Here is a 26,047-nt window from a genome sequence, read left to right as displayed (position 1 = left end):
CAGTTCTATACATGGCACTCTATGGCTCTCAAGAAAAACCCACGGAGACGTCGAGCCAAATTTAAATGATTAGTCAATGCTTAAGTATTTTCAGCCCGCAATAAATCCGCATGTCATCGTCTTAAAAATTCGAAATTATTCGTGGAATGTTGCCATGGAAAAGATCATTCAGATACTTTTTCTCGCACTGTTGACCTGAATTGAAGGGCATTGAGCGTTCTGGGTTATGGTTTACTAAAGCATTGTTCGATGAAACAAATCGTGTGTGTCATAGTTGCTGTAAGCCTTATAACGGATGTTGCGTTCACGCAAAAGCACGATTTAAGGTATTTTTATTGAATGCCATTTTACCCGGAAATAATGACGTCATCGTAGCACGATTCATTTTGTGTCTGCCATCTTTCAGATCGTTATGTTTTGATTTTTATGATACAAAAGTTATGATAAAAATATTGATAATCTTAGACTGCATGAGAGTAACTTCTTCCGCCCTTTTTAACTTTTTCCAGCCTTTTGTGCTTGACGAAAAGAAGCTATTGCATGATTACCGGGCTGCGGTTAGGTCAGGCAAAACGGAATTCCATGTTGCGTGACCATCTGAAAGTAAATATTCACCACCAGTGGAACGGGTTCATTTGAATGATGAAAGCAATAAAAAACTCTAAGTTAAGAGATGCCCTAATTTTGGGGGGCATTAAAACCTGTCTTTTTGGGATACAAAACAAACTGGAGGAATAAAAAGAAAACTCTTTTCGACTTTTTTCAAGTCACGCAAACAACTGCAACCCGAAGTGATTCACGGGAGCCGCAGGCGGAAGTTTACGCATGCGTGAATTGTGGTCGTTATTCCTACTATTTTCGCTTTGCAAGCAGGGGATGTTTGGTGCTAAAGAGGCAATCAAAGACATGTAAAGCATTTATTTTTGGAAGACGTGTTGTTTTGGTCGCATTGTCGTAACACGTGAAAGCAAGATGGGTGACAAACTGAATCCTGCCCCGAAGGAAGGCGGCGGGATTGTAAGTATCAAGTACCCGATGTTGTTTTTGTTTTCGCTAACGGCTGAGTCGTCAATTATATGACTTTCGCGTTCACTAAATACAAATTTGCTGCAAAAGCTGCGATACTGACTGAGACATCTCGTTATTTTTAGCTGAATCGCATAACATCCATGCGAAAACAGACGAAAAAGAGCAAGGACAAAGATGTCAATGGGCACAAGGTGAAAGAACGATTGCGCAGCACACAAGAAGAACCTCTATTTGACCAAGACATGGAGGATGAGATCGACCGGGTTAAACATGCACCGGCTGAGGAGTTTAACAAAATGTTTGAGAAGATGTTGGTAAGTCACAGGGAGATCGTGTTTTAGGTGAGATCTTTTACAAAGTTTCGGGCTGTAAATTATCTCGATCGCGATAAAGTGCAGAAATTATCAGAGCTTCGGGCGATGTGTTATTATGAAAATGCATGCATGAAATTCTCAAATTGTTTTCGAAATTTCTGGTACGATCTTTTATGTGTCATAGCCGGTTTGAAATAGGAATGATTTAATTTTATAAAATTCGCTACAACGTGTTAAGATTCATGTCTGGACCATTTTCTCTGGTGAAGAAAAAACTATCTCTGATCTGCGCTAAGTTTAGCTGCAGGTATAATTACCATTTCTGCGTGCGGAATACAAATCTTGCCCAATTATCGATGTGTGATTAAAACAGTTGATATTAGGCGACATTGAACCAAATTCAATATTTGAAACACATTACTTAATAAATTGTATCTCTTTTCATGCAGTGTCACTGCGGGATCACTCTTTTTTTCTTAATATTCGTGCAAGTTGCATTTAATTGAGGCTCCCTTTTCCACTTTATTCGCAGTTTAAACAGTATTTTATGAAATGCTCGGAGGTGTCAGTGGGCGGGTTTCATTTGCAGAAATTAGGTAACTTTTTTGAAACTTAATGAACAATGACATTTTCGCCGCGGCTTGCGACATTAGTTCATTGTACATTAGTACATTGAATCACTTACAAAATGATGACCTTGCTTCTAGGAAGGATGAACAATAATAAAAGTATTAATTCTTGTTAACCTTATCAGCGAATACTTTATCAAGAGAAAAGGTCATTAAAAATATCTGAAGCTTTAAACAAACTTTCTGTCATGCATTATGTCATTTTCAAGTAAGACTATTAATAATGTTATTGATAATTTTCGAAACCATTTCTGACACTAGTAGTTAATGAATTGTGAACACAATTTGCATTTCTGGGGGTTGCCACAACAATTAGTACTATTAAGGTCCAGTAATACGGGCAACATTTTTCTTCAACTTGTCTCGCAACATTGTTGCATTGCAAGTTGAAACACATTGTTGCACGTATGATCACATTTGTGACCAACTTGTCTTGCAGCAAAATACAGTGTTGCAAGTCTGCGGAATTCTACATGTGTAATTGGTCAATCGTGTGTAAATAAAGATGGCTCCTTCTTTCATATAATTTAGCGTTTCGATGAACTTCCACTTCGACTTCTGGCCGACATTTTATTCTTAATTTTCAGTGCCAGCAAAGTTCTCTCAGTATGAAGCTCAGTGTCGTTTCAGATAGCAAGGCGAAAGTTGTATTTTTACGACAGTTCTTCCAAGCCTTTTGCCTTTTTTGCTGCTTGTTTTTGAAGGGACAAACGAGGTGTCCCAAAGACTATGATAGCCCTCAAGGTCTTTGTACAGGGCAAATGTATGACTTTCTGAGAGTTTCCGGTACTGGTCTACTTCGAATTCAGGCTCGTCTTCACCATCTGCCATGTCTTTTTATTTCCCGCACTTCGTGACAGCCAATTACAAGGGTTGAATTCAAATTTGTTGCGAGACAAGTTGTAGCTTCAGTGGCAATACGAGCAGCAAAACTTAAATTTGTTGCAGGAAGTAGAACTCAAGTCTACTTTGTGCAACATGTTGCCTCAACCTGCAATACTGTATTTTGCTGTGAGATAACTTAATCACAAACGTGGTAATACGTGCAATAGAGGGTTTCAGCTTGCAATGCAACAATGTTGCGAGACAAGTTGAAGAAAAATGTCGCCCGTATTACCGGACCTTTAATAACAGTTACTGTATTATTAAAAAAAATATGTTGGTTGAGCAAGTTTAGGCAGTTCTGTCTCATTTTTGCATGTTAAGTCATGTTCTATTTCTACGCCAGGCACACAAGGTGTCAAATTGATTTTTTCATGCATAAATGCATTTAATGATCTCTAGAGTACTATGACGATTATTTTTACTTGATCATGGGAGTAGTAGCCAAGCTTAGCAAGTCCTGCACTCGGGGACTAAATTAAACAGGAAATACTTTGTTCCACTTTCAATTCCTGTGCTGCTTGAGTGATGCCTTAGATTTGGATTAGAAAATTCCATATGGATAACACAGCTCTACAGGAGATCAATGCTGTGTATTGGATTAATATTAATCCTTTCAGTCTTAAGTTCAAAATGTCATTTCCTCTTATTGACTGATATACAGTTCTTTCAAAGTCAGTCCTGAGAATTTGGTTGTAGATAATGAATTTCTTTATTCTCATCATCTGTTTGGTTGATAATGTATTGGTAGTGTGATGAGAACTTATATTTTGATCACTCCTGGGATTTTAATGGTTAATTAGCAAGTATAATTTAAAAATAGCAAACAGACAGCAATCAAACAGACAACGATCAAAGAGACATGCTGCACAGATCTATATAAAGCTAGTGTAAATTGTATCATCAGCATGTACTTATAGAATTATTTTGGTCAAATATGACAGTTGCTTGAATCAGAGAGGAATTGAGTGCACAAAGGCTAAACAGTTGTCAGTTAAACATCATCATCATCATTATCGTCATTATTATTATTGTCAGTCCTTTGTTAATATTGTGCAAATGGGTTGCATAGGGCTGTTACAGTCCCTCTCTTTTAGAAGGTTCAGTGTGAGCTGCTAGTTTTCTCAGACTGGGAAATCATGGAATCTGGAAGTCTGTGTGTTCTCTTTTGTTGCAGTTGGCATACTTTTAAAATGGGGTGTTGTAGGATTTAGTAGAGTGGTAGTCAAGCTTAGCATGTATGACTTTGTTGTTATTTACAGGTTGCATTAATTCTAGAATTCTCTACATGCAATATCTTTATTTCTCAAATTAGTAATACTGAATATACATGTAACAAAAGTACATTTAGGTTCGGAATACGTACATGTAGACAGTTTAATTTAGTTATTGTAGAACTCATTTGTTTTCATCGGGACTGGAAGCTGAAAAGTGTTCAGGACTGTTTATTGACTAAGCCTTGTTTTGCCATTTTTTTTTGTTTTCATGTGCAGGAAGATATGAATTTGTCAGAAAGTCTCCGAGAACCCATTCGTAACAGAGACATGGCAACCAAGCTGGACATGCTGTGCAGTTTTAAAAGAAGACAAATGGCTTCCCAGGTAAATCAATGCTATAAGCAGGAGACTGTTAGTATGGATCTAAAGAATCCATGTGCTGTAGTGGAATGTAAGTGGAATGCATCCAGGCACTAATTATTATTTGAAGTTGACAAAGTTACATGACAAAGTTGTACATGTAACATCTAACAGCAGTCATAAGTTGCCTTCAGGCATAAATGTGCTTGTCTAATAGATATTAGTAGAAACATCTTTTTATCCAAAAATAGTCTTAACAATAATAATTATTTTTTTCTTCAATTATGTAACAAGAAAACTTCACATGCTGGTCTGACGTCACCAGATGATTACGTGAAGGAGCTACAGAGAACAGATGTGTCTGCTGAACACCTACTGAAATCACTGCAGTCAGTTCGAGTGTCTCTTACAGGCAGACCACTCAGGTAGGTTGGCCCAGTGTCTGTACTATGAAGATGTTTACAAGTATAATAGAGGTAGTGATGATTTAATACAGACACTTGCATGTCTCTTTGGTGTCCGTTTTAACCTGGTTCCACTGTAGCTTGAAAGATAAATGAGTGAAAATTCTGCAACTCTCTAACTGTAATTGAGAGTTTTCATGTTCGTAGGTCAAAAACATTGATCTCATGCCTATTAAAGTGCACCTAACCCCAAAAATTTTTTTTCGCTAGAACAAATCTACTCATTATTTGAAATAGTTCTGCGAAAAAATTTTTGGATTCCGTTAAATCCTCGATTTTCTGTGCCACGACAAAATCTCGAAAATAGCTCCAAAACACCGCCATTTTGTTTCACGACCGAGTTTGAGGAGAATGGGTCCAGCGGCTCTTGTGACGTCTACCCAGGAAGGTTGGATATCTCATTTCCTCTCATTTCCTTCAGGATGGTACAATACACATTCGAAAAGTGCGCAGAAACGCCTTCCAGAGGTGCTATCGGCTGGTGCAGCAATATTCCAGATTTAAAGAAAGATATACTGTACAATTTACTGACGATGATCGGCTAATGGTGCAATAAAGACGTAAACGATGGTTGATTTTGTTGAACCGAAACAAGCGAACTGAATCTGTGAGAACCATTGAAGAACTCTCACTGGAATTTGTTCCGCAGACTTTCGAACGCTATTTTCATAAATTTTCTGCTTAAAGCTAACCAGCAACTTGTAGAAATACCACCGACAACCTATATCTTCCAATCCCGCAGTATTTATAACATAACTGGCAAAGTTGTGTGATCCGGTCATGATCAAGAGCGTTATACGGATACGTAAATAGATCGCAACTGTACGCCGCTAACCAACACTTATTTCTCTTTCGATTTAGATGAAAGTCGAAGATTAATCCTCTAGAATTACACGATAACAAAATTGTTAGACTCACAGAGTTTTTCGAAGGTTTGGAAATCAGCAGTGTGACAAAGATTCTGTGCAATAGCGTCGAAAATATGACCGCGTAACATTATCTGCGGACCGCTTAGGGAACACATCCTTTTCGCTTATCCGACGAATTTCACTGCAAACTTTGAGAACAATTTACATTGGTTATTTGGAGTTACGACTTAAAACGTGTGACAATGTGAAATCGGTAATTGTATGAAATGTTTCCTTCCGCCTTGCTTCCCGCAGCTTCAAAAATACAGGTCCAAACAATACGATTTTCAATTGATCGAAGCCAATGTTTTGGAGGTCATCAAGTCTCAAAAACTGCAACACGTACGTCGCTCTTATAAACATGAAGCATTCAACTGAAAGTAAAACACAAACTGGATTTAACAGAACCTTGACAAAATACATTCTCGGTAAGGACAAATGTAAACGGGCTATAAACACGTGTGGGAATCTTATATTTAGTTGACGAAATTACCATCCAAAGCAGTCCTTGAGTTTTCTTTCCTGCTGTTCGTTTGCCTGCTCCTCCACTTCGTATCTAGCTTTCCTTCCTAATATACAAGCAGCTCGTCCGCAAAGACGTCTTCCCCATTGTCACTTGAAATATTGTAAATTGCTCTCAAAGCTCTAAGCAGTGAGTTCACAGTTGTCGAACGTGCTCGATCGAAGTTTATTTTGGAGCCTTCCGAATCGAAACTTAACTCTGACTCCAGTGACGAAAAGTAAATGATTCTGAGACAAAACTTGGACGTTTTAGTCCCAAAATACATCGGAACGATTAGTTTTGCATTCTATTTTCTCGAGCAAATACAGTGAGTTGACTGAGGCGCTATTGTGTTTGGTTCCTGGGTAGACGTCATCAGGTACCGCCGCCCCAGACTCCCTAAAACGCGGTCGTGAAACACTTAATCGCGACTTTGAAAGGGCATAGAAAATCGAGGATTCAACCAAATTCAAAAATTTCTTCGCCCAAATGCTTCAAATAAAGTCTAGATTTATTTTAGCAAAAAAAAAATTTGGGGGTTAGGTGCACTTTAACCAATTTCTCATTCCCAATGGAAAAAAAATGAGCTTTTAAACAGCCTTAATTGACACCCCGCCTGGCAAAAATAAATTATGGGCACACAAACCAATGCAGAGAAAGGATAATACGCTTTCTCTAGGAAAGTTCTGGCCTCAGCGTTTTGTTGGGTCTAGGACTGAAAAATGTGAAAAAAATTTCTCTGGAAACTTAGAACATCAAAGGAAATCTTTTGATGTCTTTGGGTATGTTTGAGTTTTCATAAAAAAATACTGGTACTCACAGTGTAATTATTATCTGATGCCTGTGACTTGTATTAAAATCAAGCTTGTATAACATGATACTGCTGTAAAATTCTTTTTTATCACTAACTGTTTCTTGTAAATGTTCAGTTGGATCCAGGAGTTTGGTGAAGAAGGTCTTCAGTGTTTAATTAAACACCTACGAGAATCCTGCTCCAGGGGAGGGGACATTTATAAACGAATTCAACACGAATGTGTGAGATGTTTGAAGGCCTTCATGAACAACAAGGTTTGTTTTAAAGGAATATTTAATTTATTATTGTTCAGTGTTAAACTTTCTTGCAAATGATATTTTTGCTTAAGGCTGACATAAAACTGATTGAACAAAAGTAGTCACATACATGTACCTGATTGCCGTGGCAACTTAAGTGTGTCCTCTCTGTAGTGCTAGTTCAAACGCTGCTTACAGTTGTGCCAAACTTAGTTTTTACAATGACTGTCTAATTTCTTGCATGCTGATTGGCCCAGGCGGATAAAATTTTAATTTATGCAAGCTTTCAAGTTCAACTTTCAACTGTCAAACTGTGAACTTTTTAACCAATGAGATTTTATGGACTTTTTTTAAATAGCCAATCAAGAAGCGAGAAAAGCTATTGACAATGGTCGTGTCATTTTGACCAAAATTCACTTATCTTTGTTTACAGCAAGTTTATGGTGTCTCTTCCCCTCATTTATTCTTGGCATTTGACCACTGTGGGGTCTTGTTATTGTAAAAAACAAATTGACGTCAGTTTTTTTATGCGTCTGCCCTCTTATTGATGATGAATTTTGTCATAGCATTGTCAAAGTTTACTGCAGAACCACTCACCTGCGACTTGTGGTTCCCCAGCCACTTTGAAAACGTTCTGACCCAATTTATCATCAATAAGAGGACAGATTCATAAAAAACTGATTTCGATTTGTTAAACTTTTGCATTCAGACCTGATTCTGCCAATCCACTAGATGGCTTAGGTTTTTAGTGGGACCAAAAGTCAAAAATCATTTAATTTAGCAAAATTGATACTAACATAAAGAGTTCTGTAATTATACACGTAGTATATTTTCTGCAAACCATGTGTATACATGTGCTAGATAATTATGCCATTGGTAAAATAGTTGATGTTGTCATTATTTCAATCCTTAGTATGGTCTCAATATGATGTTAAAAGGCGAGGATGGATTGACTTTGCTGGCAAGGTCAATGGATCCTAATTATGCAAGTATGATGGCAGATGTCGTCAAGCTCATGGCAGCAGTGTGCCTTGTGAAGTAAGTTGACCTTATTTTTCAAGATTGATAAAAAAATCTCATTTCTCCCTACAATTGCAATACATTCTCAAGGAGACAGGTGATGAGAATGAAGAAGATCATTGATCTAAGCCTGACAATGTCTTGTTGTACAACTCTCGATGTCTACCATGTCCACTGGTACACAAAGGACCTCCACAGCTGTCTGTCCCAAGCCAGCTTTTAGATGGAGCCCCAGCTGTGGTTCAAGCCTCTCATCTCTGTCTCTATAGTGCATCACCATGTATTTTTGGGGCTGCCCTGCTTGTGACTCCCTTCTGGTGTTCAGTGGAGTGACGTCTTAGAGTCTCTCTCCCTCCTGTTGTCATGACCTTTCCATTGCCATCATCTATACATGATGGTGATACTCATGCACCTGTTTGCACTGTATATTTATAAGCAGATACTTGTTGGAAATGGTGTGAAGCCAGAAAATACAAAGGATTTTTCGCAGATTTTTGGTGTGGAAGGCCAACAGCTTTTTCAGATCACTTCTGATGCAGGGTTGTGAAAACATTTGAAGTACATGTAGGCGGGTTTTCTGTTGAAATAGCTTGCTGAAATTATGAACTATATGGTGATTTTCACTGGCAGCCAGCTTCTTATAACAGTCCCAAGATGTGAAATGTACTTACTTGTTCTGTAGGTTTTCTGTGAGTGGAGGTTAAATGTTGTACCTAAGAGTCAGAATGAGTAATTTGTATTTAAGCTCTATTATTGATGGCTCTCTCCTCTCTTTAGTCATGATAAGGCTCTTGAAGCAATCACTGTTTGTGGAGAGCTTGAAGAAAGAGGAAGATTCAGTAAGATAGTTGTAGCATTGGATGATGATCACACCAATCTCAAGGTGAAGCTTCAGGCTCTTTAACAATGTGCATATTATTAGTAAATTATTGTACTAAAATGCCTGAGAAGAATTAAGAAGAGTTAAGAAGAATCAAGAAGGTCCCCGTGGGTAAACAACTTTGCCTTATTTAGTTATTAACAAGAGGCTTCCCGTTGTTATGGCATGTAACCTACCAGTCTTGGGAATGATTTGACCTGTTTAATAGAAGGTGAGTGAATGCTGCAGCTCCGTTGTTGACCTTCTATAAACATGTGAAAGACTGTAGGTCACTTGCTATATCAACTGCAAGCCTTTTCTACAGTGAATTCACTTTCTAGAAAAAAAAAAACAGAGCTGTTGTTAAGGGATTTCTCTGACTTTCAGCAGTCTTTAATGGGTCATTTTCGTCTAAAAGTCTGACGGCAGCTTATGCGGTGGGCCAGTTTTTGTTTCAGTACAATCATGTAGATTGACTGTTTGTGAAATTTTTACCAATCCCCTGGATTAGCAGTAAATAGATAAAATATTGCATGTGTTTGGTTTTATTTCAGGATACTAGACTCTAGATACTAGACTATTGTTCACAGGGTAGATTGCAAATTTGATCTTTGTTTATTGTTTCGGCAGGTGGCCTGTGTTCAACTCATCAATGCACTTGTCAGTACACCAGATGACTTAGATTTTAGATTACATCTGAGAAATGAATTTGTCAGAGAAGGCTTGAATGATCCTTTGCAGGTACATGTGTACATACATGTTCAGTAAATATTTACTTGTAAACATTTTTCAAAATTGAAATATTTGTCTGGGTGTATTAGTTGTAGGTCTCTCATCAAAGATAGGTGTTCATTTATCTCACATGGATGTACATCAAATCTCATTGATTGAAGAAAAAAAAATAATACAGTGGAATCCCGATTTCTCAAACCCCCAGTTTTTTTAACCTCCTGATAGCTCGAACCAAAAGTTGTTTCCCTCTTTAGTCAAACAGTGTAAATTTACCCTCGATTTCTGGACTATCTGATTTTTTGAACCAATTTTCATTCCCTCGGAGGTTCAAAAAAATCAGGATTCCACTGTAAAACTAACACTACCTGGAACAATATCAAATGATAAACTCATATGAATTCATTACTCCCTAGTCTGTTTGTCTGTCTGTCTGTTTAGCTATAAAAAGTACCAACAATTTAATCAAACAATAAAGGAATAACAAGAGTAAAAACTAATTAGTGGTTTATTTGTATCTTTTAGGATCTCAGAGATTTGGAAAATGATGATCTAAATGTCCAGTTAGACATCTTTGAAGAACATCGAGATGACGATACCACTGAGTTCCAGCAGAGATTTACTGATATAAAAATTAATTTTGAGTATCCTTGACAATGCGATATTTAAGAAACTACATAATGCATTTGCTTGGTAGAATTGCATGTATTTACAATGATAACTTTTTCACTAAGAATTACCTGGAACACTTTTTTACCCTCATTTTTACCCAAAATATGTAATCGGAGTGTCTATTTTGGGTCTGGTAGGAACAACCGGTTTTTTTCTGTTATAATCTTCAATTCAGTAGGATTTGAAACTCATGACTATTGAAATATCAGTATCTGCCATCCGTCTATGAGACCAAAAGTTTGCTTTTTGGTCCAGAAAATAATGAAAAGCAGCAACAGGAGTTCTTAAACTATGTTATTTCTTCCTTGACGACCTATCAGGGACCGAAATGAGATCTACCAGATTATAACAAACCTGATTCAGGACACCCCATCAGAACCCATGTTCCTCTCCATTCTACAGCATCTGTTACTCATCAGGGACGATGTTCATGCCAGGTAGCGTGAAAACTTAGTAGTGATTGTAGCATTACATTATTTTGTATGGAAATGGAAAGCTAGTACTTAGCCTGTCAATGTAGCTGTCTGCATCATTCCTGGCTGGTTTGGTGTTTTTGTGAGAGAGACATGCAGTAAGAGGTAGCTGTATTCACAGGCTAGGTGGTACTCAAGTTAAAGGAAGGTGGTGAGGATTTTTTTTTTAGGGTGGAGGAAAGACTGATAAACTAATAATTGAAAATATTGGTGATTAGGACTTTTTTGTGAAAGGTTGGGGGGTATGTTTATTTTAGTGGTTTCAAACTTTCATTGGTGTCATTCACTCCTCAGTGTCAGTTTGGTTTTGAGAATCTGCCTGCAAATTACTGCACGCGACAATGCTTAGGGCCTAGGAAAAGACCAAGCCCCAGTTTTGTGAAGGCTGGATAATGATATCAATTGGATAAATTACTATCCAGTGGACAAGTTAACTAAGCAAACCACACTATCAGCTGGATAGTGATTTATCCGGCAGAAAGCATTATCCACCTTTCGAACAACCCGGCCCATGGATTTGGTGTCACATTTGGAAGGCTGCAAGTTACCCCTGCCAATATCCATAAAATCCTAGATTATCCAGAAGAGTCAGCATACCTACTGTAATTACCTTTCAAGTCAAGACCAGATTTCTTCTTGTTTAGGTTCTGTTTTGCCCCTGTTACTTTTTTCCACAGACCTCAGTATTACAAGTTAATTGAAGAGTGCATATCACAGATTGTCCTTCACCGAGGTGGAATAGATCCTGACTTTGCTTCAAAAAGAATGGAAATCGATGTAGAACCCCTCATTGGTGAGTTAAGTGTTATTAACAGACTTACTGTTTATGTAGGCTTTGGACTTTCATCATATCAGTGATCCTATGGTAGTTTTGCACTGAACAAGATACTTTTCTGCTGTTAAATTAAAGGGCAGGTGATATGTTGATATGTTCTGACCTGTTAAATGTACTTTGTAAAGTCTGTTGTTTAAAATTTCACTGGGTTTCACTTCTTTTTGTAGAAACACTGGTTGAGAAAGCACAGTATGAGGAAGCAGCGGAAAAATCCATGCAGCTTGAAACCAAGGTATGTAGAGGCTACTGTCACTGTTTTACCCTTATGATAATAATTTATAATAATACCAACAGGGATCATCATCTGTTTGACGACAGTAACACATGGCACATGCATACTGTGAAGTGGACAGGTAAAAAGAATAACCCTAGAGGATATTGCGTTGATTTACATAATGTACTGTTCGTAACAACAAATTTTCAGAACTGAATGCTAAAAGAAATATTAAAGGCCAAGCTGGATTTTGTGGAGATGAATGTTCAATACCTTTGTTCAAGTCACTTTTTAAGAACTGTCCCTTACCTTCCTATTGTAAATTCCTTGTTTTCTTTATTTTTTAGTTGGAACTTGAAACAACAATGCGACAGGAATGTGAAGCTAAACTCACCTTGACTTCAACAAATTATGAAACCAAGATAGCAGGCCTGGAAAAAGAGCTGGCAGAAGCACAAGAACAGGTAAGGGATATTCAGTATGTGTGACCTAGAAATGACACATGTGTATTAATCCCAACGCTCAGCAGATTGTAGAGTTCAATGTTTCCATAACTCTCTGGCCCAAGTTTGGTGCAGTGAAACTGGAGGAAGCAAATGCTTGGAGATGAAACATTCAGTGGCTGTTAAGAAGGTTGAAAGCCTGAGAAGCCTCTTACAATTCACTTGTTTCGTATAATTAGTTTTCCAATTTTATCAAGTGGCTTTTTTGAAGATTTATCAATTGATTCTTTTGGTTATGTCCCTTAAGAAGTGCTTAACGTTTTTCTGCAGAGTGACATGATGCATAAATGTATGACAGTCCTGATACACTGATATACTCCCTATGAGCAGGATTTTCAAAATAATGTTCCATGCCTACAGTTCACAGCAACACTTGAAACATGAACACTTGACATGAAGGCTTTTCATGTACATGTAAACAAGAGTATTTAGCATATTTTCATTGTAAGAATGCTACTCTTGTACATTATATGAAGAGCCTTCATTATACAGTCACCTAAACAATGTAAAAAAAAGTATCAAGTGTTTGTAGTTTAAGTGCCCTTACCGTAAGCTCTACCATTTTTTGCCACATCTCGTTTTCAACAAAGGATGTAACTATACTTGTACATGCAAGAAATGAATCTGCAAGCTGTAAGGGTTTCTTTCTTGGCTTTGGATGCTCTCTTTCATTGCAACACAGTCTCTTCCCCTGTCAAAGTTTTAAGACTGTCCAGGCTTTTATAACTGAATACAAATGGTTTGGTTTTCTTTTAGGCCAAAAGAGGAGGTGGCGGAGGAGGAGGTAAGGATGTTCTTTATGCCATTTGCTTGTGCTTTAGAACCAGACAAATCACAAAAAGTGTACTTTTTACTAAAAGTAGATCTTCCTCGCTTTACAGTCCTTTCGTCCTGTAACAAAACCATCATTAAGACATGAGTGTTTTGCTGGACAATCCACCTCTCATAAAAATATGTCACTAGTGAGGATATTGATGATGTTACAGTATTTCTTATTTTGTGTGGTTGCTACTTTCAACATTTGCCTATTAGTGTTTTTATCTGTATTTTAGTTGAAAATTACACAGTAGCTTGAAGATATGAATTTTATTTTCTGATGTCAAAAATGATATTTCGTTCATTTGCTGTGCTTTCTTTGTCTAATATTGCCTTTAACACTGACACCACCACCAACAACAACACTTCTTTTCAGAACTACCCTCACCCGGACGATCACACTATACAAACTACTGAAAAATAATATTTATAATTATTTTGGCCATATAATATGTTATACACTTGATAAAAGTACAAGCTAATCAGAGATTCTAAGGAGTTTACAACCAGCCATTTCTGTCATAAAATTAAAGTCTCCATTCTTAATTTAATCCATGTAGTGTAATCATAAATTACCACCAAACTATTATTCGGATAATTTCCCAGCATTTAATTGTAAAGCTTCTTATGCTTTCCCAATTCTCATTTAAAGTGATGAGCATTATAGGGACAACTTTAAACTTTTGAAACTCCTCAACCTCTTCAAATAATGTAAATCCACAAGAAAAAAATCCAGCAAATTTAAATACTTTAAGGTAAAAACTAATGAAGTTATGCTAAACAGTAATTGTCATAACTGTTGAATTAAAATCTAATAATAGTTGTAAATTTGTTACCAGTGATAATAAATGGCAACTTAACTACATGCATTTACTTGAATGTATATTTCTGACATAACTTTTTTTTTTTGTTAAATTAGTTAAATTATTGTGAAATACACCTGTACCATAACCAGTGCTGACTTAAGCAAAGTTTTTAAAGCAGCTTGGCACTTCATTTTTTTTTTCACAAACCTAAATGTTTGATGGCAGTAAAATAATCATTTAATTTGAATTGTAACTGGTGCTAACATCTCTTCCTATCAGTCAGCCAATCACAGCCCAGAACTGAAGGTGTTGCTCCTCCTCGTTCTCGAGTTTGCATTATTCCTTCTCCATCTTCTGCACCTCCTCCTCCTCCTCCTCAACCTCCTCCTTCAACTGCTTTTGTTCCAGCAAGTGAGTAAAATGTAAAAGATGCTTACATACCAAACTAACCCGAGTAAACAAATTCCTTTGCACGCTTAATTCTTTCCTTGCTTGAGAGAGGCAACCTCACAAATTCTTTGCTGGAAAGTAGATAGCTTAACAGCAGATCTGTGTGGAATCTTAGAACGCCTGTAACTTGGACGCAAAATTCAAAAGGAAGCAATGAACCAGTGTAATACAAGGCACTGCACAAATCTCAGTTGGGTTGAGTCATCAGTTCAGTGGAGTTCAGGGAATGAATTAAGCGCACAAAGTTTACTCAAACTAATTCTAAACATACGTAATTTCACATCTATAAAAAGGAAATAAAAGCCAAAATAGAATAAATTACCCTTCTAAATATGAAGTTGTCATTAGACGTTGAGCCAACAGAGGTTTGCTCCATTAGGGATGAATAAAAGATTAATACTAAAATTAAAGTGTGTGGCCATGCATGCGTATTGAAAAGCAGACCGTACTGAATTATAATTTGCTGCATAACATGCAAACGTTTTAGCTAAGTAGTCTTCTGCTAACCTATTTGCAATGCAGACTGAAAAGTTTAAAAAGTCTTTCAACATCAGGAAGGTGTTTGACATCGTATACAGAGTCACCATTTTGTTCTACCATTTTATTTTTGAAAAGTATGTTTTGGGACATTTGCCACAACAGTTATTTGGACGAGAGCTAGAAATTCAAATTCATTATGTTTTTGTTTTTCAGGTGGTCCGCCCCCTCCCCCACCCCCACCAGGTGGTGCAGCACCACCCCCACCTCCACCGCCACCACCACCCCCTGGTGGTGGCCCACCACCACCACCCCCACCTCCATTTCCTGGTGGAGGCCCACCACCACCTCCCCCACCACCATTCCCGGGTGGTGGCCCACCTCCTCCCCCGCCCCCTCCTGGTGGTGGTCCTCCTCCTCCACCCCCTCCTCCAGGTGGGGCACCCCCTCCACCAGCATTCCCTGGCATGGGACCCCGCCCTCCATTTGGGTCGCCTGTGCCTGTTCTACCTCCTGGTGTTGCACCAAAGAAGAAGTACAAACAAGAAGTGCAGTTGAAACGAGCTAACTGGAATAAGGTTTGTGTCATTGACATCTAATTTCTCCTTACATTATCAGTACACTGACATATAGACAGGTGGCGAGAATAAAGAAGACCATCAACTAGGGGATATTGTCTTGATTTAGCACCAAATTTTTAAGGCCCGTCCACACTACGCCAGGGAAATTTGAAGACGCAACTTTATTTCCACGGTCAGGCCTACCGTCCACACAAATCCGTCACGAAAACGCAGCTTTTCGAAAACGCTCTTCAAACTGGAGAAATTTGAAAATGCTGGCTTTGCGTTTTAATGTAAACGGAAAACAATTTTTGAAATGGAGCTTTTCGAAAATGATGACGTTACGATAATCATGTGATTTCCCTGCCCGAGTTTTCCTCAAACACAAATCCAAAATGATCGGTGATTGTTGCGTTTTCAAATTCCTCCGGCGTGGTGTGGATGGAAAACATTTGATGTGTTTTCAGAGTGAAACCTCCGTTTTCAAATTCCTCCGGCGTAGTTTGGACGAGGCCTTAGTACACAGTGAAAGGAATTTTTAATAATCAGTTGAAACAATGATTGGAGCTAGCATCAAAGGGTAATCTACGCATGACTTTTGATGGGCTAGCATCTAATTCAGGGGATGGGTAATGCTCTTAGTTACTTCAGAACTAGTTGTTGAAATGTCATGCCGGTCAATGTAGTCTGGTGCTTGTGTCAGCTGTTTGATATTGTCTGCTTCACAGATCAACATGAAGAACTTCACTGAAAATACTTTCTGGGCAAAAACGAAGGAGGACAAGTTGGAAAAACCGGGTTTGTTTGACGAACTGACGAAAACGTTCGCTGCCAAAAGTGCTCCGAAGAAGAAAGAAGATGGAGAAGGGCTGGAGAAGAAAGCAGCTGCCAAGAAAAAGGGCAAAGATTTGAAGGTCATTGACCCAAAGAGCGCTCAAAACTTATGTAAGTACCACAAATGTTTTGGAAACATGTTATGAGGTTTCGGCGTTAGTTCAGTCTCCCTTACCGTGACTGGCAGTTCGGAATCAGTCTTGTTCTGAAGGGTTGCGGTCCAGGGCTAGGGTTAAGTTGGAAAGCTTGATCGAGAAAGAGTGCCAAAAAGTAGTAGCATTCATTTCCATGGTAACTTCAAGGATTTTTTTGAGCTACGCCGCGGGTAGCACCTCGAGTGCAGTTTAATCTTGAACTGAATCCAAAAATTGAAAGAGCTTGTGAAATTTAGTAATGAGTGCGATTTTTGGGGTATAATATTCAAGGATAAATTGGATTTCTAAAAAAATGTAAAATTTCTGGGTTGCAAAAGCGCTAATGAGTTCATACATTCTTTGTGAAATTTTGAGTCTTTAAACCCGCGTCGCAATAAAGCATTCTATACTTCGATTCAAATTCCTTGAGAATTCAGAACTGATATTTTTTTCAAGCTTGATCAGAAACTATATCGCTTATGCTAATGAGGCAAATATTGTAAATAAATGTTCCCTTATTAAGACTAGTGCTTTACCATCGCTAGCCCGGCTACGATTATGGTCAAATGTGATTTTTTTTTATACAGCAAATACTTGCTTGCTGATAATTTTGTTTTTATTTTCACACAGCAATTTTCCTCGGCTCGCTTAAATTACCACACACGGAGGTTAAGAAGTTAATCTTAAAATGTGATCAGGTGGTTTTGACAGAAAGCGCCATCAACTCCTTGCTGAAGTATCTTCCATCACCAGAACAGGTCAGATATAAACAAATAAACAAACAAACAAACAAAATTAGATGTAGAACACGTTAACTGTTTTGAATCAACGAAGCTATTTCAATCTCTGGCCAAAATATTAATTTTCCTTCCTAATTTCCATGTTTTTTCAATCTAAGTTGTGAAAATTTTTTTCATTACAATCTCAACATTTTGATCACTTGATCTCTTTTTTCCTGTCTTTCTCAGATGCAACAACTTGGCAATATGAAGGATAACTTGGATGATCTGAGTGATCCTGAACAGTTTGCCTGCATGGTAAGTTGGTGTTTACACATCAAACACAAAGATTGTGTTTGACCACATTCGAAACACTGAAAACAGAGTTGTTTGGCCATGTGGTCAAACACTGTCTTGAGTGCTTGATATATCTTATCAGTCGAAAAACTAAGGAGAAAACGAAGAAATGAAAGAGTAAAAATCCATGCTAAGATCAGAAATCCAAACACCGTCACAGTGATGATTTCCCATGTTGAAAGTGGATGAATTGTTGACGAGTTTGAAAAGTTTTCTTCAAACGACCAGTTCAATTTGTCCTCAAAATTCAAAGGGTTCTCAGCTTGAAAAGGAAGTCCAACACCAGTAAATTACATGAGAAATGGTTGAAGTTGTGGTTTTCTATAATTTTTATGTATGGAACTCGCTCAACTCGGGAAAGAACGTTCTTTTCTTAAACTTCATATTCCATTTACATATTTCATGTATATAATTGATTGGAGGTCTTCCACGTTTCATTTGATTTCTTCAACTGTTTTGTTTTCAGCTTAGTGGCATTAAAAAGTTGGAACAAAGATTAAACATGATTCTATTCAAGATGAAGTTTCCTGAAGACATGCAGGATATAAAACCAGTAAGTTCTTATTAAGCATTTCGTTTCCATCCACAGCCTTCCCAGGCAAGTTAAGCTTTCTCAGGCTACCGAATATTTGAACCCCCCACTTAAGAGATTTATCTCTTTTTTTAAGTGCGGAGATCAACTTGAAAATTCTCCTTATGTTTCCATACATTTTGGATAATCCTACTGGTGAGAATTCGTTTTCTTTACGACCTCGGCAACTTGAATTTGTGCGGATTAAATTGAACATACATGTAGGCTGGAGAGACCACTACTGAAGCGAAGAGAGATGCTGACCTAAGGCCCCGTTCACACACGCTGGAGAAATTTGAAAACGTAGCTTTATTACTGAGGTTAAGCCAGCTGTCCACACTAATCCGCCACCAAAACGTAGCTTCGAAAACGTTCTTCAAACCGGAGAAATTTGAATACGTTGGCTGTGTGATTTTGGTGTGGACCTCCTTTAGTCACTCTTAATCATGCCAGTCTGCACAATCATTGATAACGAATATCTTTCCTTTTTGCAGAACGTTGTAAATGCGACAGCGGCTTGCAGGGAAGTAAAAACCAGCCCGAAATTCTCCAAGTTCCTTGAACTTGTGCTTCTTATGGGCAATTACATGAACGCTGGCTCACGAAACGAGGGCTCAATGGGATTTGAGATGAACTATCTCACTAAAGTAAGTACTCTACTAACCTCTTGTTGAACCATGAATTTGACGCACCATTTGAAATCGTACTTTACGTTTACCGTCAAAGACACGTTTTGGTTGGATTCTTTTGTAAGGTAACAAAGCAATATGGCTTGCATTTAGTAGAGCTAGACTCCAAGCTTACTTAGCCTTTCAATGGTAACACACATGCTACTCTCGTGTGCAAGACACTTTACTCCCACATTGCAGGCATGTCATTGAGGGGAGAGCATGAGTGCTCCTAATCGCTTTTTGCTGGGAGAATTGGGAAAAAAGCTTTTGTGATGTGTGCTGCTTTGGTCCGATGCAGGCTTTTAAGCTTAACGTTTCTAAAACTACACAAACCTTGTTTACGTTGCAGCTGAGTTCAACCAAGTCCATGGACGGCCAGTTAACATTGGTTCATTTTCTTGAAGACGTCATAGAAACAAAATATCCCGAGATTTCAGGATTTGAAAACGAGTTGACTCACGTAGAGCAAGCTGCGAGAGGTAACGAGAAGTACATTCAACTGTCACGCAGTCGCTTTTGAGTAGTGTCACGTTAGTTAAAGTAATATTCGAGTTATTTTTTTCCCGTTATGTGCCTCTCTCAACCCAGCTGAAAATGGGTACTGGCAAATTTACTGCAAGGGGGTAACCCTGCGATTAGACTGTTCACAGTCCCCTATTTTTCCGTGAGATCGTAGATGTCGATCGTTGAGCTCGATGGGCCGCCATCGTGGTCTCTCGATGCGAGCGAAAGTAGGGAGAGTACAAAATGCCCGTGGGTAGTGGCGGTGGGGTTAATGCCCTCCGCCACCCCTACCCACGAGCATTTTGTACTCTATCCAGTTTCGCTCGCATCAAGAGACCGAGATGGCGGCCCATCGAACTCAACGATCGACATCTACGATCTCACGGAAAAATAGGGGACTGTGAACAGTCTACCCTGCAATTGACTACGTAAAAACCCACATATAAGAACCTACAGACTGAAATTTGGCATTTAAATGCCCAAAAATATAAGAACCTGTTCACCCTGGCAAAGAAAAATAAGGTCGTAACACTGAACTTTACTCAACTAATTCAAAGAGTGCCATGTATATTTGCCCTCACATTCTGTTTTTCTTTTTGCCATCTTTAGTGTCAGATGAAATTCTACAGAAGTCGATCAACACAATGCAGGGAAACCTGAAGAAACTTGAAAAAGAACTGGAAATATACAAACCGCTTAACGATCCTGACGATCAGTTTCTACCTGTTATGAAAATATCCTTTTAAAATACCACTCCAACTTTAAGTACCGTCTCAAAGTAGTCTTCTTCCATAGCGTTACTTTGGTTGTCACGTAACACTTCTCAGAAAACAGGGGCATTTGCGTGACCGTAGTTTGACCCGGGAAATTCGTACTGATAAGAACTTTTGAACGGGGGATAAACGGAACCGCGAAGAGAGTGTGCTCTTTCCAAAAGTTTTAAAGTCGTGGAATAGAAATATCTAGTTAAGAGAAGGGACGTAAGTTATTTCCTTGACAGCGCTCACAGTTTCTACAGCAGCGCCAAAGACCAAGTCGATGTTCTGGTCGAGATGCATAAAAACATGACCACCATGTACAAGGAACTGGTTGAGTATTTCTGCTTGGACGTCAAGAAGACCACCATGGAAGAGTTCTTTGGTGACATCAAAACTTTCCTGGACTTTTTTGAGGTGAGGGTAGATGATACATTGATAGTGACTTGCTGCGCTGTGTGAAAGTGACTGCGTAAACAGCTCTTGCTGGTTGGCTTTCAGGGAGGAAACGTTTCCAACGTCAAAGAAAAAGGCGCGAATTTTGAATTTACGTCATCGGAATCATTGTTTCTGATTGGCTTATTAGGGTATAGCAGTCGGTGATTTAGTTTGTAGGTAGTTGAATATGCGCAGACTAATGTATGGGAAAAAGTAAATTTGCACCTATCACGTGTTTTCACAGTAAGATTCTTTAACTGATATTTGCAATTTTTAGTAATTTCAATTTACGTTGCACGGTTGGAATGGCATGTCATTGGAAATTGGAATATTGCGCATGTCAGCATTAATTGAGATAAAGTATACTTATTGTGAAATCTCTTTGCGTGTTTTGAGATTAACCGTTTCAGGTTGACTGTTTGTGCGTTGTTTTGCTGACTAACTCGACTGATAGGGTCGATTTGGTTGAAGTTTCCCAATAGAGGGCTTGCTTTCTCAACCATTTTCGTTTAAAATATTTGTAAGCATTCCGTTGTAACCGAAATATAACCAAGTAGAACTTTATCCTTGAAACTGATTCTGTCCTTCTTTGTTGTCTTTGTAGAAAGCCAAAAAGGACAACGCCAAGCGGAAAGAAAAAGAAGAAAAAGATAGAAAAGCCAAGGAGCGAGCGGTAAGAGTTAGTCCAGGATTAGCGAGAACTTTGATTTCAGTTTTGTAACTTTTCGGTGGGGTTTTCTGTCTCTTTCCTTTTTGTTCTTCAGTTTTGAGTTTGAATAATCTCAAACCACACAAAGTATAAGAAGTAACTAGTGAGACAATCTCAGATAGTGCAGAGCGCAATTGATAGCTCTGGTACAGTAGTCCCATGAGTACTCACCCCTACTCGGTTCACTTCCGGTTTGTGTCTACCTTGGTAGTCTGCTACGGCTTTTCCCCTTTGCAGTGTGTATGTTTCAAGGTTGTATTTTCATTCAAGGTCCAAACATTACGCACAAATTAATTACTACTGGTGCTTTAAGTTGATTTTCGTTCATTTTAAATTCAACAATACGCTGAAGCAGCAAACGTGACAATTTAGCTCTTCACGCCAACTTTGTAACTTGATACTTTTGTTTTCCTCGCAAAGCCATGTAATATGAAACCCCTGTTTTCTCCAAAACATACGGAAGATGTCCTTGTTTTTTGGAGATAAATGAAAGAAAGTTAAATATCTGATGTAGTGATGAAGAAACGGAACAGAGACGATGTTTTACTAAAAATGCAAATTTTTACCGATGAACAAGAACTAATTTAATTATCAGATAGTCACGAAATACCACTTTCTTTTTCTGTTGCCACCTTTGTTGTTAAGTGTCCGCGAACAGTTTCTTGAAATGACCGTATTTCCTAAACAATCGAGATATTTTCAATTGCAGGAAAAGGAAAAAGAAAGAAAGAAGCGAATGGAGGCTGAAAAATCCAAACGAAAACCTGTTGTGGACATGAATGCTGGTTTGTATTCAAATTGTGGTAGTGTTTTGCCTAAAAGAGCCAAAATATTGTTTGAAAGCTGTGTCAGTCAGTGATTTACTTGTTCCTTCCCGCGCTTTTCACAGCTTGCATGTTTCCCGCCGCCTGGCATGGCTTACGTCACATGTTTTCCCGCCCTTTGTGCCACCGAGTTACTTGTTATCCCAGCTACGCGCTGGTTGCATAATTTCCCGCCCTTGGTCGTAATTATGCAGGCTTTTCCTGCGGTTACCGTTTTCCCGCCCATCACAGACTCTTGAAACTAGAAACATCTAGAATAAAGTTTTTCGGCGCCTGACATCTTTACATGTTTTTCCTTGTTGGGGTCGTAACGCTATAACAGATGGCATTGACCTGTGATAAAAATTTTGGAAAGCCTATTAGGAAACCCTATAATCCTGAAACGTATGGGATAGTCACCAACGGTCTTGGTCTGAATGTCCCACATCTCGTTAATTTTTGGCCTAATTTTTGGTCTTTGCAAAAATTTGCCTCTCGATATCCCGTTTTATCTGATCTAAATATCCCATATCCCATTAATTTTTCCCCCATTTAACCTGTATCCCGTTAATTGTTTTGCCTAAATATCCCGTTTGCCGAAAACCCCTAATAGGGCCTTACTAGACCATTTCTGATGATCTACAAAGTTGAAGCGAGTTCCTGCTGAGATCTTACATGTTTTGCTTTGTTTACTGCAGATGATGATCAAGAGGGGGTGTTAGACGGCCTCATGGAGGCGCTCAACACTGGATCAGCATTCAGGGATCCTACCAGACCCGCACGAAAAAAGGCGGGTGGCAAGAAAGGTAAGATTACGTGTGTCACGAACATTGTCACGAAATGCCACATTGTCACGCAATTTTTCACGCGCGTTTTTTGCATCGACTGACTTGCTTAAGGGCCCATTAACCGATTTATGCGCGCGCTTGCGCGCGTTGCTAAGGAGGTGAAATTTCACTTCCGGTTACTTACGTCAGCCTGAGCGCGGAAAATGAAAACAACTCAATAACTTCCAAATTCGCTTACATTTTACATGTTTTTCTCTGTGTTTCACAAAATGCAAAGTAACAAAAGTACAAGCAAAGACAAAATAAGAAAAAGACAGAAAAACCAGGGCAACAGAAAGAGAAAAACTAACTCCTCGTGGCTTTGTTTGATCTTACCGAAGTGCGCTGGTAGTGTAAACTGCGCACGCGCTGATAGGGTAACTTCCGATATATATCGGGCGCACTTCCGGTCTCTTTAAATGCTAAAGGAAACACGGTTTTTCATTAAATCCAGCCTTTTTCGACGGATTTCGATTAAAGCCAACGTTGGAAAGATAGCTATGGATTCCTTTTTCAAAATCATGCTTTTTTCAGAAAATTACGAATTTTTTAATATTTTGAAATTCTCTCAAAATCTGACCTTTTAAACATGAAAGAAAATCTATGCATAGCGTAATGAGGATTTAAATTAAAATGTTAAATCAATGAAAGAAATCCCGATAAAGTAATTTGCATGGGAGCCTTTGCGTTTTTTCAGTATTAGTCACATGGCCATGGGCGTGGCCTGATGACGTCATCACTAGTGTTACTGATCATGAAAAAGTTAAAACACATGAAATAATTCTGAACTAACTAAAAATGATGAGGTTATATGAGAATAAATTTTCCTTAGCAACGGCTCGAAAAGATCGGTTAATGGGCCCTTAACTTGTTAAATGATGTCGTTACTTTTCAGCTCGCCCTGTGGATTTGCGTCGATCACGGACTCGCACGAATATACCAATACAGAAAATAATGGAAGCGCAGAACGCGATCGATCAGCAGCATAACGCGGTAGATATCAAAATCGATGATGATGGCAATCAACCCGCCGCTCCCTCCAGGCGGAGGAGAGATGCCAAACGTGGAGGTGATAAGACCGAAGAGGAACTCGAAGACGAAGCGCAGGACATTTTGGAAAGACTAAAGAAGTTATGAGCATTACAAGACTAGGTAGTTCCCTAGCACGTGTAGTCCTGTGTATTTGTTGTGTCAATTGAAATAGAACCAATAACAACAATGGCGACACCAACAACATCAACAACAACAAAATCATGAACAACAGAAGGTGCTAACCCAAAAAGAGCTCGTTGCGTGTGATTTGGAGTAAACTGCAAATAATGACGCGCGAGTCGACCGAAATAAGAATGGATAGTTTGATCACTCAGTTTTGGGTAAAATTTGTAGTAGACACTCGTCGAAACGACTTTGGGGAAAAAAAACTTAGAGTAATAGAAATATTAAAGAAGCTCGCTAGTTCTCGTGAAAACACGAAAATATCGTTTAGACTAAAACTCGAACACCGTAGCGAAGTCGACTGCACTGCGGCAGATGAATTAATTCAATAAATAACCTGATTACAGGTAATTCACGATATGTACTATACCTCAGGCCCCATTCACACTACGCCAGAGAAATTTAAAAACGGAGCTTTTCGAAACGCTCTTCAAACCGGAGTAATTTGAAAACGCCTTTGCGTTTTAGTGTGAACGGAAGACATTTTGAAAACGGAGCTTCTTAATAACGATGACATCACGATAATCACGTGATGTCCCTGAGCGAGTTTTCCTCAAACGCAAATCCAAAATGACCTTGATTGTTGCGTTTTCAAATTTCTCCAGCGTAGCATGGACGGAAAACATTTGATGCGCTTTGAGAGTGAAAACGCCGTTTTCAAATTTCTCCGGCGTAGTGTGGGCATGGTCTCAAAGCTTACTCATTAGGCCAAGACAACATTTCGTTTTTGACGAAAATAATGCGCTGTAGAACCGTGTATTGTAAAATTGTAGGGTGGGGAGGGCATAGGAGCTATGGAAACCTTCAATGGTTTACTTCCTGATAAATTACTTGCCACGTTATTTTAGTGTACAAAAAGAGCAAGAATCGGACAACCTCGCTCCCAGGGTGAGGTTGAGAATCAGACCTTGTAATATGTTGATTTCTTTCTTACGTGCATACATAGACTCACTGTAATCTGGGTTTGCGAATTTAGAGTTTAGAGTTTTGAGTGGTTAGATAGCTTTATTTGTAGACATCTGAAAACAATTTTTTGGAATCAAAGTCGTGGTCGTTACCCCATCGAACGAGCTTTGGTATTCCAAAAAACTCTCACATCTGTGCTCGCGATTGTTAATAATGAGATGGGGCGAAATCGCATTATTTTTGCTGAGTCACAGTCGGACCTCCCCCCAATGGGAACTCGAGGCTCCTATTCCCCCCCCCCCCCCCCGCTCTTCTTTCCTATTCCTTTGACATTTCCACAGGTGTTGGCGGGGACGATCAGCCCCTACCTAAATCAAAACTCGCTGTTTTAACATCGGTTCATTATCGATTTTTATTTAATAATGTATTGTTGATAATGTGAAAATTGAGAAGCTTTGGCTAGTCGTAATTATGTACAATGCTAAGGAAAATGCAGTTACGATGCTGCTCTTTGCCACGCACGTGACACGTCGCGTTGCGCAGGTCGCAGCGCGTGATTTTAAGTCACGTGCCTCACCGCTGGTTAGATTGTCACGCCATGCTTCTCTCGAGTGTTGTGTGACGATTACTCAAACGATGGCTGCAAAGAGCAAACCCCCAACCTGTGACTCTCTCCAATTGAAATGTTTTTATCCAATGTTGTGAATATATTACGACGCTATAATTCAAAGGCTCAAAGAAGCCTTAAAGTGTTTCTTTAGGATCATGATATGAAATGATGCATTTAATAAGTGTTGGCAAGAAATAAACCTGAAGTAGGTATGGTGTTGTCTTT

The 26,047-nt window shown here is 38.8% G+C and overlaps 1 protein-coding gene across 1 annotated transcript; it reads left to right on the top strand.

Annotated features, from left to right (window-relative positions):
- The first annotated feature begins 849 nt into the window (after window positions 1-849).
- Window positions 850-24,892, top strand: LOC145496493 (protein diaphanous homolog 2-like). Its single transcript, XM_081476180.1, has 28 exons — window positions 850-1,017; window positions 1,152-1,343; window positions 4,348-4,455; window positions 4,726-4,856; window positions 7,235-7,373; window positions 8,269-8,393; window positions 9,153-9,258; window positions 9,865-9,975; window positions 10,489-10,607; window positions 10,956-11,072; window positions 11,786-11,901; window positions 12,111-12,175; window positions 12,505-12,621; window positions 13,417-13,444; window positions 14,562-14,693; window positions 15,426-15,787; window positions 16,498-16,714; window positions 17,368-17,495; window positions 17,706-17,774; window positions 18,280-18,366; window positions 18,879-19,031; window positions 19,405-19,534; window positions 20,169-20,294; window positions 20,568-20,731; window positions 21,357-21,425; window positions 22,171-22,246; window positions 22,963-23,070; window positions 23,987-24,892. Exons 1-28 carry the CDS (start codon window positions 973-975, stop codon window positions 24,226-24,228), a joined length of 3,582 nt encoding a protein of 1,193 aa, XP_081332306.1. The 5' UTR covers window positions 850-972; the 3' UTR covers window positions 24,229-24,892.
- The last annotated feature ends 1,155 nt before the right edge of the window (window positions 24,893-26,047 follow it).

This window comes from Orbicella franksi, chromosome 9 (assembly GCF_964199315.1).
Source record: "Orbicella franksi chromosome 9, jaOrbFran1.1, whole genome shotgun sequence".
In the NCBI taxonomy this organism is placed as follows: domain Eukaryota; kingdom Metazoa; phylum Cnidaria; class Anthozoa; order Scleractinia; family Merulinidae; genus Orbicella; species Orbicella franksi.
The sequence above is the reverse complement of the archived record's forward strand: the minus strand, read 5'-3'. Positions and strand labels throughout refer to the sequence as shown.

Excerpts from the sequence above, each read along its gene's own strand:
- LOC145496493 (XM_081476180.1), top strand. The coding sequence starts at position 973 with ATGGGTGACAAACTGAATCCTGCCCCGAAGGAAGGCGGCGGGATT. Across the intron at positions 15,788-16,497 it reads AACGAGCTAACTGGAATAAG|ATCAACATGAAGAACTTCAC; the intron begins GTTTGTGTCATT and ends TCTGCTTCACAG. Across the intron at positions 18,367-18,878 it reads ACATGCAGGATATAAAACCA|AACGTTGTAAATGCGACAGC; the intron begins GTAAGTTCTTAT and ends TCCTTTTTGCAG.